Source organism: Rhinolophus sinicus, chromosome 17 (genome assembly GCF_057876585.1).
Source record: "Rhinolophus sinicus isolate RSI-liver-muscle chromosome 17, RSI-T2T, whole genome shotgun sequence".
Lineage (NCBI taxonomy): Eukaryota > Metazoa > Chordata > Mammalia > Chiroptera > Rhinolophidae > Rhinolophus > Rhinolophus sinicus.
The window spans coordinates 209,592,245-209,608,821 of record NC_142517.1 but is presented as its reverse complement, the minus strand read 5'-3'; the positions used below and the strand labels follow the sequence as shown (position 1 = coordinate 209,608,821).

General features: G+C 48.0%; 1 protein-coding gene across 12 annotated transcripts in view; it reads right to left on the bottom strand.

Annotated features, from left to right (window-relative positions):
* AGAP1 (ArfGAP with GTPase domain, ankyrin repeat and PH domain 1) overlaps window positions 1-16,577 on the bottom strand; it is a 511,591-nt gene that overhangs the window by 174,581 nt on the left and 320,433 nt on the right. For all 12 annotated transcript variants that reach the window (XM_074315523.2, XM_074315538.2, XM_074315532.2 and 9 more), the window contains one exon: window positions 1,170-1,338. In XM_074315523.2, the coding sequence (XP_074171624.1) occupies window positions 1,170-1,338 (169 nt within the window). The remainder of the gene's footprint in view (window positions 1-1,169; window positions 1,339-16,577) is intronic.

The following is a 16,577-nucleotide window of genomic DNA, read 5'->3' as shown; positions in this document are numbered from 1 at the left end:
CCTGGTTTTATGTTGATTAGTAACACAGCTGATTGTCTTGTCCTTTACGAGTTCCCCAGCACTGTCACACGTTACCTCACCTGCCATCCCAGCTCTGACCCGGGCAGGCCGGTTACCTGCCCAACGCCGCTTGGCATCAGGCTGCTGGACCCCAGATGTTTGCTCCTTTTTAAGACCCCACTTTCTCCACCCAATGTCCTTTACGCCACAGAACCGTGGGGTCAGCAGCACCCCTCTTCAAAAGCACTTAACATTTCAGAAAGGGGAAAAAAGCAGCATCTTTAAGAAGCAGAAACGTATACTAGAAACCACTGCGGAACAGAAATTCATTACGAGAAGACTGGATGTCGGTCGGAGAGAACAGACTTTTTGCTGGAGAAACACATGAAGAGATTGCACATGATGAAGGCGCCTCCGTGTGTGAGGGGGAGGGCTCAAGCAGTTCTCAGCACCTGTTCTCCGGTGAGTAACCACGGAAGCCTAAAGCCAGAGCAGCACCATTTGCAAAGACTCTTCACCAAAAATGAACACGTCATCTTGACTTGCACACAAAGGCCAGGAATTTCTATGCACATCTCCTTTTGGGAAAAAAAACAACAACAAAAAAAACCCAACAAAAAAAACCCCCACTAACTTTCTCTGATGCTGAATTAAAAAGCAAATTCTCCCTTAAAAGAGAAGAAAACAAACGCCGTGTTAAAGAACAATATAACAGTTACAATACAAAGCAGAGAGAATGAAAATTTCACATAGGCCCAATGGTTTCCTTTAAATCTTGCTCCAAATGGCTTTTCCACTTTTATGCCCTTGTTCACTACCAATCAGTTCATACGAATGCTTGACACCTTAACAATTAATTCAGGCGCCTTTAGTCGGCCCTAAGAGCCTCAACCACACATAAACTCTACTTGAACTGCGCAGGCCTGGGAAAACCCAGTGGTTTGGTTTGTGCAGCTGTGACTCAAAGTGCCACCATTTGCCTGTTGGCAGGCACGGCACCTGCAGGTGCAGAGGAAAAGAACCATCCACAGAAGAGATGAGGCTTCTAAACCTTCACCGACACCACAACGGCTCGAGTCTCCACGGAACCCCCAAAAAGCTCAACAGCGCCCTCCAGCCAGCACCGACCACGGCCGCTGTGGTACCTGAGGTGTCCGCCGTAAGCTTACCTGAATTTGGTGAGATGTGTAAACTGCTCATGTCCTTGGACAGGCCGTTGGCTTTGGGGCTGGAGATGGGCGCGCAGGCCGAGGTGGCTCGCGGGGGCCTCTTGCCTGGGACTTTCACAGTGGTTCTCAGGAGATCAATCTCTTTACCGTGGACATTCTGCATGTAATCCTGTTCAAAATGTTAAACATCCAAGAGACATTAAAAACAAGACCTTTTCCAATCTAGGACAAGACGCTCTAGTACACATTACGTGTTGTAATCCTACGCCCTTTCTGTGGTGGCAAGCGCCTCAAAAATAATGGGGTCTGGATCTGTCTGTTACGGTACTGGTGGCATCAACATTATATTGCAGTCAGAGCTCTGCCTCTGAGTCTTGAACTAACCCAGGCCCTGGAAATACGAGGAGGCACAGGAGAGGCGTCCATCAAAGGGGATTAGAACCCAGCTGGAGAAAACAAGTATGGCCACGAAATCATAGTTGTTGTAACTGATGCTCATTACTTGGCACATCGGACACCGGGGCACTTTCTGTTTTTGCTATAATTCCACGGAGTCGGAATTATTCTGCAATAACCTTTTTTTCTCAGATGGCAACACCATGACACATCTAGAGAACACTGAAGCTGTCTGGAGGGAAGTCAGGTGAAAACTCAAGCCTTTTATTAAGATGGGTGAGGGACTGGTGGTACAGTGTTCAAACACCATGGAGTCACGGACGGGTATATAATGGCTGGGTGTTAAAAGAGTAAGTACATTGCTTGGCACTCAAGTGTTCTTTCCTCAAGGGGTTCACCGTACTCAACGCGTCTTGCTTTCTCTATGCTTTGGAGGCGAATGAGCAGCCATGATCAGGGAGCCACAGGTAGACAGTGACCTCTTTGTGCAGTCACCCAACCACTACCAAACAGCTCAGTGTGGGGTAAAACATCACCTAAAGATGGGTGGGTGGGCGGGGGAAGAGAAGGCATCTCAGAGCCAGGGTGAGGGGCCTGAGGACAAATTAGGAGTGGTCGTCCCCTCCATGCATTTTTTTAACGATCCCCTTTGCCTCCATAGATACATTATTAAGTCGAAATTGTATGTTACAAAAGGATATAGTCTAAATCACTCGTGTGTAAATCACATTTCAAGTGTTCTAAGACTAAGCGGCAATGGAATAAACAGGTTCCACCATTCTTACAGAATCTTCGTGAGTTCCTTTTAGAATATAAAGGGAAAAACCAATTAATTCATCGTTAGTATAAGCAATTAAGTTCATGTCAATGTCATTTTAGAAGAACTGCCAATCAACCGGTGTGTGGCTGTAAGGGACCCAGGGAGGTTCGAAAAGTTGGCTGTTTGCTCGTAACTGCCAACCAGCTAGCTAACTGATGCAGAGAAAGAACCCGCTAAAGTTCTAGAAGCACAGTGCAAAAGGTGGAGACCCCAGCCTGAGGGATGAGGGCAGTCGGTCAAAGTGTGTGGAGAAGCTTCAGGGGACCCAGAGAGCGGCATGGACGCCAAGAGAAGGACCCCCGTGGCCTCCGGGAAATGGGGCGTCGGTCTTTTAGTTGTAGGATGACGTCCACATTCTCATAGCTCAAGTGGTTGAGAAGCAGCCATTGGTTTATCAACAGGCAGGAAGTTAGCTGATGGCAGGAGGGCTACAGAAAGGAACCGAAAGTACAAGATTCTAACACGGAGGAAGGAACCCAGCGCGGTTCCTTGGACCGAGAGGGTGAAACAGCTGGCCTCTCTCTGCTGTCTGTGGGAGGCAGGGCCCGTCCTGCGTGTCCAGAGAGGAGACCTCGCCCAGAAGCCGACGTGATTAGAGGTGGCACTGCCTGGGAGCCCACCCGGACTCAGGAGAGAGGGGGGAAGAATTCTCAACAGGAGGAGGAAGGGCGGGCAGAGAAACTACAAGCTGGGCCACGGTGGGGAGACTGCTGCTGGGGAGGACAGAATCCTACAAGGTTCCCCAAGCACTGTCCCCGAGGAAAGATGCTTCAGGGTCGCTGGTGACTTCCGAAGGACAGGCCTCAGATGGCCAACCTTAGGGCAGAAGAGAAGCTCAGAAAGCCAGGCCCGGAGGAACAGATGGAGACAGGATGAGAACCAGCCACACGATGGGGACAAATTCGGCTGTGCTCTTCAGAGGGAGGGGCGAGGCTGAGCCCTCCACAGCAGATGTCAGTCTTAGACGCTGGGAGCAGAGGCCGGACCCACCCTGAGCCAGAGCAGTGCGATTTCACTCTCCCAGGGGCGGCCGGAAGGGAGTTGCCCTGACGTCCACCAGGCAGGCTGGCCGGGCTCAGCCATGGCCATGCTGGAGGAGAGTTGCGACTTTGGGGGAGGGGAGGGCTGGATCCAGGTCAGGACAGACTGAAGACTCCACAAGGATGTCAAGATGCCTGGAAAACTCCCCCAAGTATAATGGACCAGCTGTGGCTTTGAAAGGATGTGGACCAAAGATGTAAAGAAAAGTTATTACCATTAAATCAGACTGCGGGATAAGGCGGAGTCTGTGCTGAGCACGGGGCCTGAGAAGCACATAAAGGTGAAAGGGATGCTGGTGAGTGTAGAGCTAAGGGTCAAGGTTATTTAACAAAATGATCCTTCCTGAGCATCTTTCGTTTACTTCCTTTAACATCCATTGAAAAGATGCAAATCCAAGTTTCGAGACCACAGTGAAGGCTCGTACACAATGAAGCCCTTCTTGCACAGTTACTCCTTTAAAAATATCAACTTGCCATAACTTTCTTCTTTGATGCCAATTCTTAACAAATTAAAATACAATAACAGGAGTGTAATTGAGCATTTATTGCTTATGGGCTCTAAAATGAGGCTAATCAGATAGTGACTAAGCCTCAGCGTGTGCTCTTTTAATAGGCATGTTTTAACATACAATAACCAGGACATTTTATTTAAAATTATGATAGAAATCTACCAAGTGTCTGCGCTTAGGGTTTGAACGCACCAAGGGCTCCCCTTTATCCCTGGCCCAGCATGGGCCAAGGGACGATCTGTTCTCTTGCCTGAGTTATGTAGGCGCTGAAGCTTCACCACACCTAGTTCTAAACAGATCAGAATATAAATTTGGCAAGTGTTAAACTTCAAGCCACTACAATTTTTGTAAAACTTCACAAAGTGCACGTCCCGATCCATAGAAGCCCGTCCGGGTGGCACTGCAGGAAGAGGTGGGATACAGACGCCAAGTCTGTGGCTTCCAGGTTCTCCTAAGAGAAAGGACGTCGAGTTTCCTGTTTCTGAAAGAACTCATCCGTTCCAGGCCTCGCCAGCCTGGTACGGGAGGAATTAAAGCTACAAGCACTAAGCAACATGGCCTCCTCAGAAGTGGGATGATGCAGCCGGATGGGTCTGAGCGGGGACCTCCCTGGGTAAAATAAAGGCAGCAAGCTTGATTTTGATATGCAAATGTCACAGATACTACCCTTCTCGGTTCCTTGTAGAAAACGCTGATCTAAGATAAAAGGGGAAGAAACCCTTTAACAAGGCATGAGGGTAATTCAAAGCCAAGTACTTTTAAACAGCACTTAACAAGTCCCTGGGGCCCACTCAAGAGCCAGGCCCCCCCAGAGGTGCCATCCCCTGCCCCTCACCAGCTTGAAAAAGTAGTAATTGCAAACCGATTTGCATTTTCCTTCTCAACTTGTCCATGTTCGGCGTGCGGATTATTTTTTACAAGCCGGCGCCAGAGCAAAGGGACCCGTCCCGCACGGCACGCGTGGATAGACTTGCAGCCACGCTGCATGTCCCCCTGCCACTCTGCTCCTCCACCTTTGCCGTCCCTTGTTTTTTACATTTCGCTCCTAATTATGTTGCATCTATTGCCGTACACTTAATTAGCTGCATTAATGTGATTTCTTTTCACATAGTCAAGCAATTAAGAGCTATGATTGAGTTTCATTCAATTAGCCTCAACAAACATGCTAATTGATGTCCCAGATGCAAATGAGGTGCAATGAGAGAAACCTGCTAGCAATTGAGAGGCGTCAGAGACCCACAGCTTTCAGTTTGCTGACAGCAGCATAGCGTACATGGCTCCCACCTTCTGTGGGGCTGCCTTCTGAGAGAGACGTGGAGTCATTAGTGCCTCGGTTACCCGATCCCCCGATAGGGAGAACTAATTGATTGGCTGCTGTACAATGTCCTAGAATCTCAGTACGGTCTCGAGGACCGGGGAGATCATTAACTGGGTAACACTGCTCCAGCAAGGAGAGTGGTACAGTCTCCTCATCACAGCACCACAGGAGGCTGCTTCCAGAAAACCACAGGGGTTCTCTCCAAAACTACCAAGGGAAAAGACATGCATGTCTCATCTTGGCGATCCCAGAACCCTCCATGTGCGTGATGGCCGATCGAGGTCTCAGTAAATGGTGAGTTCATCTTAGTCAGCTCTGGGGCATTCGGCACTTCACGTTAAGCTCAAAATACAGCAATCCATCAACAGTCCCGAAAAATACTCACTGTATTGATTCTCACTGCCTCCCATCTGGACGGTACCTTTGGCTGTCTGGTGAAAGATGGTTTGTTTGACGTGTTCACAGAGGTACCAAAAGCAGTTAATAAGCTTTTAAAACTGAAATGCATAAATGGTACGACTGGCACCTCAAAGTTAAAAACACTTTGAAAGTCTACTCCCTTCAGGTATAGATGATGCAATCAACACCACCCCAATTGCACACATACTTTAAAAAAGTATTCAGTCTCTTCATTTCCAGTTAAATGATGGAAAAAATTGAAATTTTTGTTCCAATTTGGTTTTCCAAAAAAGTTCTGGTTTCTACCTGTACATAAACGTTGCGAAATTTAACACTTTATATTAATATGTAATATTTTGTCTAAGACAACTGTTAGGACGTGCTGATACTTGCTTTGGTCTTTGTGCCATGGTCTATCTAATTGGGTTTTTCCTCTTTGCATGAGCTAGCTTTGCAGTCCTCAAACAGTGGGCCTTCACACCCTATGGGGGGGAGGGGGCGGCGGAGCACAAGGTCAATACTGTTTTCAAAACTATTTCCAAGACACTGTCTGCCTTTTTCACTGTGTTGAAATTTGCCTGCGTGGTGCAACAGTGATGGTGGATGAAACTGCTGGCTCCTTAGCAGGAATCAAGGCAGTGGCAGGAAAATGCACTAGTTTGGTCATTATTTTATTCATTGTCATGCTCTCTAAACACAAACAAACAAGAACAGTTTCACTTAAGAATGGTCTTAATAACCCTCCCAACACACCCCCGTTTTTTAAAAACTGTCAACCCTTGAGTAAATGTCTTTTTAACGTTCTGGGTGGTGACCTGGAAAGCATACAGAATGCACTCCTGCTGCGTCCTGAAGGCTGAGGTTATCCTGTGGGAAAGCAGTCCCGCAATCGTTTGAGCTACAAGCTGAACTAGCCACTTTTTGCTGGGACGACATTTTTACTTGAAAGAATGACTATGTCAGACACGAACTATAGTCTTGAGTATTGGGTAGATACTTTCTGGGAAATGAAGGAAGTGAATGCTGCAAAGAAACAGCTGACAGTACTTGTGGTGAATGATACAATTTGAGCTTTCCAGTAACAGTGAGAATTTTGAAAACTTGTATCTTTCACCATAAGCTTGCCGCCTGCCAAATACTTAAGCGACTTTTCTGGCAAGACTGGTGGTGATATGTGATTTGTGGATATGACATAATGAAGTATCGCCATCTGGAAATCTGTGTACCTCGGTTAAACAACACCTTTGAAATGAGTGATGCATGGAGAAAACATCATTCAAAGTTCAAGACAGACCGATGGATTCTAATGGAGCAGAGAAGGAAAATGTAGTTATGTTGTTTCAAACCCCACATCGCGTCCCTAAGCTTTAAGGAAGTGTCCCAGGTTGAGTTTCGATGTTGTGTCCAAGAAGAACATCCACAAGCGTCGGAAATGGCTATTCAGTGACTCTTGTTTCCAAAAAAATATGTGTATAAGGTGAGAGTTTCTTCACATACTTTCACCAAAACAACATAGCACAACAGATTGAGGACAGAAGCAGCCATGACACTCCAGCACTCTTTTATGAAACCAGGTATCAAAGAGCTTGGACAACAATGTAAAATGATGCTATTCTCAGGCTTTTCTTTTGGAGGAATAGAGTTTTCATAAAAATCTTACTCATGTGATAATATTATGTAACTGATGGCTTATTATTATTTTAAATGAATTATATGAATATTTCAAAATTTTCTGTTTTAATTACTAATACGATAAATACCAATAGATATAATCCACAGAAACAAAAGCTCTTTCAGGCCTCCTCAATTTTTAAGAAAGTAAAGGGGTCCAGAGGCCAGCAGGTTTGAGAACCACCGTTATAGCTCCAAGTTCATGCAACAGCCAAGGGCTCTGTGCACAGGATTTCACGCACGTAGCGGGGGGGTGGGGGTGGGGGGGGCTCAAGAGCTGGACCTACACGAAGAAATCAGAAATGGTCTTCAGATTTGTCTGTCTTGTCCTGGAGGAAAGGAATGACTCATTATCCCTATTTTCACTGAACTTCACGAATTGTCTGTGGTTCAAAGAGGAAACAGTAGTTTGCATGAGTTTTACTTTTATAAACCATTACTTCTGGACTCAAAAAGCAGTATATAAGAGAAGCACTGTTCAATGTGCTGCCATTCCCAAACTCCACTTAACACTGTTTTCAAGGAAAACTAATCTATAAAGACATAGGAAACACCATCCATTCAAAGAAACCAAGCAAATGTTCGACTAGTGCAACATTTCAGAACAACAAGCCGGAGCCTCACACACAGTCACGGGCAGAGGAAAGTGAAACCCTGAAATTACTACAAAAAATCTTCTGGCCATGTCCTTCCGGATCACATATCTCTAAGAAGACCATTTCTCCTTCTCTCCAAGGGTCATCGTCACAATAACAAGGCAGGAGGCAGCTTCAAAGTGAACCACCGTATGAGAAAGCATTTTGTTTCCCCAAACTGCCAACAGAATTCCAGGGTTTCACTTTCGGAGCTGCCTTTGTAAAGAGCACTTGACTAACACTTGCAAAGGCATGTCAGTGTGACATGGGGCCACCACAGGAAGAAGGAAGGTACCTGGCAGACTGATGTCTCACGGTGACAGGCAAAAGTAACAGTTAGGACCTGACCGCTTACTTAACAAATGCCTTATTGGGCCTGGAAGAGAGAAGTGTCGTGGGGGATCCGGGGCGGCAGGCTTCACAGACAGTGGAGACAAAGCTTGGACCCCACCACGAGGACCACGCTCTCTAGCCCACGCGCTCCAGCGGCCAGCACCCAACACTGCGGGTTACAGCGCGACAGTAGCTGGGGGGACAGGTTAGTATAAATCAAAACGGCAGAGAATTCCAAACTGAATTATGAACACCTTCGGCTTTTTGACTGTCTCTGTCTTGATTGACCTAGTGTCCTGAGCTTCCCACAACGAGAAAGATTTTTCTCGTTTTAGGTTGAGTGTTACCCAGTTGTAACCCATGCGTGTTCAGACCTCGCCTGTACGAAATGCATGTGTCGGACATGAAATGGCTTCCTGTGTCTCAGCCATGGCCGGTCTCGTCCCAAGGCAGGTATGAGTGAACGTCACAGCAAGGAACTGCAGGGAGCCAGCACCATTCTTGGGTTATGTGACTATTTTCATAATCAGACATGGCTTCAAATACCTGGACCAGGAGTTAGACGCTTCACATTTCAAGTTATATAGGAATCGTCACCGTAAGGATATCAGGTCTATCGGAAGCTCTTTAAAACTTGAGACTTGGGGGGATGAATTTGCTAGAAGATGAAGTACTTACAGACACAGGTTTTTAAGGCAGAAGAGCACACACCTCTGTCCTCTGAGGGCATTAATTATCTCGAGGCCTTTCCTTCTGCTGTGTCACCCAACCTGGGACAGAAAAAGCCCCACTCCAGCCTTTGCCGGTCACAAGATTTAAGTCTTTCTCCTGATTTTTAAACCTTCATTAGGCCTGTTCAGAAGTCTCACTGTTTATTTTATCCCCCTACGTTGCTTTAATAGGCATTTTTCTATTTCCCTAATGCTACTGCCCGCCAAGGAGGTTTACAGGAATATAATCAGATTCATTTCAAATGAATAGCAGTCAATTCTCTGAGTAATAGAATTTTCTGGTTTCATACACTAAGTAAGTCTGCAGAAGACACAGCTTCCTCCCGGCCAGAGCATGGCCTCGGAGTCACAGCGCCTGGGCTCCAACCTCGACCCTTCAGGAGCAGGGCGCTCGGGGCATGCCACTTCACCATTCTGGGTCCCCGTTTCCACACCCCTGAAAATGGGGATCATAACAGTTCCTGCCTCATGGGACAGTGGTGGCGATGAGCTGAGATAATATATGAAGTGTTGGAAAGAATGCCAAACCCTCGACAAATGTTAACAATTATGACTTTTGTCCAATAAAAACACTGAAATAGCTGCCCTCTGATTTTATGTGGGCATTTCCTGAGCTAAAGGTGCTGTTCCCAATGAAGTAGCAATTCGGACCCGATAAGCCATTAGAGGAGCCCTGCACAGCGATTTTTCACTTCGCAGCATAGGAAAAAAAATCGTCCTCTGCAAACGCATGACATTTCCCACTTTTCCTTCCTTTTCTCCCCTCCTCCTTTTTCTTTCTTTCTTTCTTTTTTTTTTTTTTGGTGGGGGAGGCATGTGGATGGTAGTCAGACATTTTTATTGCAAAATGCCGTCTGGAAAAGATGCAAAACAAAATTGCTGAAATGCAAGGGAGAGAAATAAGGGGAAAACAAAAGGCCCCCTTCCCCTTGCTTATTGAGTCCAAAGGCATAACATGCTGCGCCCGGCAGCAAATGGGAAGCCACACTAATTTTAAAGCCATAAAACGCTATCAAGTGCCCTGCGGGGCAGGACTACACTGAAGCTCCCGGCACCTAAATAAGACATGGTTCATTTACTTCGCAGCTTAGCCTAATGTAATCATCAGCGGATTTTTAGCCTAGAGTTGTAACAGGCAAGTAGCCGCTTGGGGAGGCGGCACTCCCAGCCATCGAGGGGGCTGCGGCAAGATTGCTGTTGATTAGAAAATTTTTCAGTTTTGACAAGCACTTAATGAACATAAATCGCACCTTGATTGGTTTCCGTTTGGGGCCACAGGCACACCTGAGAAGCAGGCCTCTCCACCTCCACCTCTTCCTTCCTTGCAAGGCCTTAGCAACAAGCCGGCAATCAGGTTACGAGCCATGGAGGAAAATATTTATAAAATACCATAATGAAATGCAATTTCTTAGGAGACGTGGAGGACCGTTTCCTCACTACGTCCCACGTCCTTCCTCCGCTCCCACTGAGTTCTCGGTTGCGACTCACTGTCGGTGAAGAAAAGGGATGGTTTTGATTTATTTACCTCTGCTAAGAATTGCCAGCCATAATTAGTAACACAAAAAAGACCACAAAAAGGAGAAACAAAATGACACAGACTGGCTGAAACGGCCTCTGTGTACGGATAAGACAACGTCTGGTCGGCTCTACTAGAAAGAAGCTTAAAGACTGAGATCCACAAGGTACATGGTTAAATCTGTGTACTTACAAACACATACATATACACGTACACTTTGTTTTTGCTTTGCTTTTTAATTTAGAAAATTAAGAGGGAAGAAGAATTTTTCAATGTATAAAAAAATAGATTCAGTAAGATTGAGGGTGTTTGGTGGTTTAATTTATTTATTGAAATATGAGGCCTTTATTTTGTCTGCTCTCATCCTACTGTGTTATCAGGATAACCTGTCCCACAGCGAGCACACATTTTGGCCCATTCTTCAGTACACCCTAAACACTTTCCAAACCCTGAGGGTTAGCTATATAAAATAACCAAGGAATTCCTCAGGCAGAAATAAGACTTTGATAAAGAATCTAACTTTTTGGTACGTGCAATAATAGTATGAGGTTTTCAGTAGTCATTTTTTTCTAAGAGAAGTTATAGCTGTTCCCTGAAAATGTTCCTACCACCATGGCAGACCCATTCCATGAGTTTGAAAGCATCGATATATGGGAGAAACAATTTTTCATAGTATCTGAAACTGGTTGGATCAACACCAGAAACATTTCCCAGGTCCCCCCTGCCACACCCGGCATTTGGCAAACACAGGACAGCCCCTGTGAGCAGGGTTGGGTGGGTATTTTCATGCTGTGTGGGTCACGGGCCATCATCCAGGTTATTAAACCTCCATAATCCACTACATTCACGGCCGGGCCAGTAACTTTCCCAACAGCTTCTCTCAGCCAGGGCCCTGCTTCAGGGTGGACGTTTTCCTCTGTAGTTCTCCCACGTCGTAGATCTTACACTAAAACTTCACACTCCAAAGGCATATCTGCACACCCACGCCCACATAGCACCGTTCACAATAGCCAAAGGAGGAAACAACCCAAATGTGCATCCACAGATGAACGGATAACACAACACGGTCTTTACATACAATGGGATATTATTCAGCCCAAACAACAAAAAAAAGAAAACCCTGTAATAGGCTACAACGTGCATGACAACTGGGGGCACTATGCTGTGTGCAATAAGCCAGTCACAAAAAGACGAACCCTGCATGTGCATGATTCCAGTCACACGAGGTACTCAAGAGTCATCGCAAATCAGAGACAGAGCGAGAAGGTGGGTGCAGCGGCCGAGGGAGGGCGAATGGGGAGTGAGTGTTTCATGGAAGGGAGTTTCAGTTTTGCAAGATGAAAAACTTCTGGGGACGGATTAAACAACAATGTGAACAGACTTCACACTCGTGTACACTTAAAAATGGGTAAGATGGTAAATTTCATGTTAACGTCTGTTTAGCACAATTAAAAAACAAACTAAAACTAAAACAAAGCTAAACTCCAAATCTCCAGCTCCTCTCCTACTTGGAGCTCTTTTCTTTATAGAACGAGAATTACAAGGCGGAAAAGGAGAATGGAAGGCAGAACGCTGTTCCCTGCACAGGGACGGGTTTTGCAAACCCGACGGGCCCGCTGCTGGCTGCACCAGCAGACACACAGGTCTGCGAGTTCAGGAGATGCTGGGCTTGGGAAGCCATTGGGTCCGCCCGGCAGGAGGGAAGGTGGACACCAGGACGACAGTGGACGAGGAGGAACCACACAGTAACGGCCTTGAAGGGGTGTGGTGATGTCCACAGTGCACCACCGACACCGAGTGCCAGCGCGTCACAGGGCCACCTCCAGGCCACCAAGGTGGGGTGGGGCCACGCCAGGAGGGAACCCACCACAGGTTCCCAGTCCAGGGTTCTTTCCACCTGCACACGAAAAAGAATCGACCTAGAGGAGTGGATGAAACACCTTGGAAAGCAAGGAAGGAAGGAATTTCAGATGGATGGAGGTGATGGCATGGAGATCCCACACACACCTTGATTTCCTTCTCTACAGGACACAAGTGAAAATGCAGTCAAGCCCAGAGCTCTACGCGTACACGTGTGGGCCTATGTTGTCACGTGACTACACAGGTGTGCATCTACAACGCACTTTCACATCAACTGTCCGTCATAAGCGGCCTCAAAGCCTTTCTTGGAAAGAGGCAGAGCTTTAAGGTGCCTTGAAGCAGACAAATCGACACAAGGTCATGCCACATGCTGGCTGGAAGGGCCAGGTCTGCCCGTGACACGGACCCGTTTGGGTAACTGACAGTGGTTGTTTCGGGAAAGCAGAGACGCTCGTAGACCTGAGGATACAACCTGCTGTCCCAAACTCAACAAAGCTCAGACACTGAGCATTTATCCCCTTTGTCCCAATAATAGTAGACAAACTTGGGGTTTTTCTGCCTTTCCCAGAGCTGACTCCCGCCCATTTAGAAACTCTCGCAGAAGCACCAGCTGTGGCTTCACAGTTTACAAACCCATTCCCACTGCCCTGAAAGAGGCAGGCAGACAGAATAGAAAGGTTCGTTTGTTGCCAGAGAGCTCAAGACCTCTGCTCCTTGCTAGCTATGTATTTTCCTAATACACAGATTTTAAAAGGATTTTTTTTTTAAATTCCAGCTGTGTTTTCAGATTTTGTGGCATTTGTATAATGTCACATGTGTGTCCCTCCCCACCCTGATGTGAGCTAATTTACACTTAGGAAGGTCAACTTGTGCGACGTGATTAGTTTTCCTGCTCCTAATCTCACCGGGATTTTTAAAGCAGAGCCGGGATCATTACCGCTGAGGTTCCAAGCCAGGGCATCCGGGAGCAAAGACACTGCAGGGGCCACGTGACTCGATGCCGTGCGACCCACAAGTATTCATGTGTGTCATGTGCACACTAGCCCTGGGCCAACAGCAGGAACAGGCACAGTGCTTGCCCTTGATTAGGCTGCTCTAGAAGGGGCAGTACAGAGACATGGAAGGTGCCAGAACAGCTGGGAGCACTCTCACGGAAGAAGACCACGAAGGTCCACCTGGACAGCAGCCTGGAAATTCTAGAAGCCAGACTGGAAAGGAACATACAGACCAGAACACAGCTTCCAGCACTGAGGCTTATCTAGGGAAACAAGGTCAAGTCACCCTTCATCACAAAATGAATTGTGCTTACTGCAGGAGGTCACAGACGTGACACATCTGAAATCATTCTTGGGAGGGAGAGAAGGTCTGCCTTCTCAGGGTTATCGTCATTCCGTGACCCCAAAGGTTCTACACCTGGAAATCTGATTGTCTGTCTTATTGTCTAGATGCAAGCTAGTCTGACTTCTGCAATGTTCTGGGGAAACCATCCAAGAGTTTCTCTGCGTTAACTCAGTGTTCACCACTTCGAGAAACGTGAGGTCGACCTTAGCAGGTGTGTGAAGCTGGTCCAAGGGACTGACTCATCACAGGTGCTTAGTGACGCCTCACTCTGCAGGTAAAATGTCCTCATTTTATGAGACAATTGTGTGTACCCTGAATGACAATCACCAGCGGTGGGTGTGGGCAAGGGCTGTTGTTCTCACAACATACTGTAAGTACTTCTCCCTTTGTTCCTTGAATTTTCCCTTTTGAGAAGAATACCTACTTAGGAAATCATTCTTTCTGTTGTTTTTGCACCACCAATGAAGTGGATTTTGTTTGATTTTGAAACGAGAAACTTCCTGAAATCAGCCTTCCGATGACAACATAGGCCCCAGCTTGACTCTGCTGATGTGGAAACAAAACACACGTCAACCACCTGCAGAATCAAAGGCTTCGTGTGGCCGGAATGGGCCTATCTCGGGATGACTGTCCGGTAAGAAGGAAAGTCAGGGAGAAAGGACAGCACCATGGCTGTTTCCTACTCAGGCCACACACACACAGAATGGGAAAGAGATCCCAGAGGAGGTTTTCAAAGTGTGAGCTCTTCAAGCCCAGGTCAGCCGGGGGGGGGGCGCCTTGCCAGCCCTCACTGTCCTCACAGGAAGCCCAGGAGAGCCTTCATGGCCAGGGCGGCCTGAGGTCCTTGGCTTGGCTCGACCGTGCGGCCACAAGCCAATCCTTCCAGGTCCTCTCAGGAATCCCACCACACACCCTTTGTCAGCAGGAATTTCAGCCGTGCCCTCGACGGCGCTGTCTTGACATGGAAGATGAATGGGTGACGCTGGACGGTGAAGCCCGGCGGTCCAAGTGCTTTCTCATTAGCCCCTCCATTTTTCTATCAAGGTGCTCCCTGAGGCTGATATTGAAGTCCACAGAACAGGCCGCCCTTCGCTCAGCCCGACTGTGATCCAGCAAAGCGTCACAAAACCATGAGACACTCATACGTATCTCCCCGAAGGAAGTTAAGCGGTCAGGGCTTCTGAAAGGTCTTGCACATGGACGACTTTTAGAGCAACAAAAACACAGACCACGGAGCAGCTTCAGAAGTCTTGCTCTCCACTGTTTTAGTGTTACTGACGTATTTTGGGTTGTCTTAGCAAAATGTCAGTTGAAGTTGAAGGAGCAGTTAAGCTAATCAGGCCCAGAGGGAGGGTGACCAATGTGCCCCAGGTTGCCTGGGGCACAGCGCTGGAAGCCCTGCGTCCTGGGAACCCACTTGGTCCCGGGCACACAGGGCCGTTGCTCACCCTACTTGAAGCATCTCCAGAACAAAAGCAGCTTGTTTTGGTTGCACTTGGCATCGGTCTTAAAGTGGGTTATAGGTTTTATTTCATTTACTACCAGCATTTTGAGAAAGATGAATTGTGAGCTGGGTGTGTCTGGGCCCCGTGTTTGCCTTCCCACGTAACTGATCCCAGCCACCAGCTCCCATCTCGGGATGGGCCTTTCCTTAGAAATCCAAACGGACTCCTTTAGCCTCAGTTTGTTAAGAGATTTTGGTGAGAATTTCAGTCACAGACTCTTAAGCCTGAAGCGACCTTAGAAGACAATATCATCTCCCTTCTCACCCAGTAAAAGGATTCTTCCCCCAGATTTACAGACACCGTCCAGCCAGTTCTCAGTGCCCCCCTTAAAACGCAGCACGTCGACAGAAGGGGGCGCGACTACGCAGAAGGGCATGGAAGATCGGAGGCTTCCGGGCTGCCCCAGTTTCTGAGGAGGTGGCGTCCCAGGGCCATGCTGTACCAGCCGCTGAGGGCTCTGCTGCAGGTCCTTGGAGTGCTCCCCACTCGTCTGTCACCCTGCCCCTGCCGCCAGGCCCCGGGCTCTTGTGGGCACCACTGACCGTTAGGACACCTGGGGCTGAGATGCACTGTCATGTCCTCCCCTCGCGCCCGCGTCTCCTGCCCTCTAGCTACAATGCAGGGGGTGCGGCGACCCCATGGGGCCAAGGCAGCCACTGCAGAGGCGCCTAAACCCGGGGAAGGGCTGAAGCCGGCAGGACGAGTGGCCGTGGGGAAGGTGGGGTGACGGCTTCGCCGAGCACAGAGGGGTCTGGCGGTATTGCTAATATCAACTTTTAGGGAACTTTCTCAGTCGGGGTTGGATCAATGCTTTGCCCATTTTCCCTCTGATTTCCAGAAAAACTACCACTTCCTATGCTCTCAGCACACAAAGGCAATTCTGTTCTCCTGCTTACAGACAGCGGCCCTCTCCTCGGCTACAGAACCTTTGGAGGTTTTCTGCCACAGGAAACATGCCTGGGGCCAAAAGGTCCCCTCAACAACTTCTCTCTCTTGGGCGGGGGAGGTACAGGGAAAGCATGTGCTCAACGAATGACAGAGGCCAGGCTGCAGCTCAGAGGGACCCAGGGTTGTGGTCTCCTGAATAACCGTGCATGAGCCGAGTCTGTGGCTGGGGTAGGGGTGGGGGAATGATGCCACAGGACTGGGCTGACCTTGAGGGCCTGGGAAGGAGATGCAACTCAGGGAAAAGATGTGAACAAGGAAAGGGAAATCTGAAGCAATGGTGACCAGTGGGAAGTGACAACGTGGAGCCACCACCCAGCTGAGGTCCCCTGCTCGTACTCTTGTGCATGTAGGAGCCTGGCTGAGTTCTGAGGCCGCAGGCGGTCCAC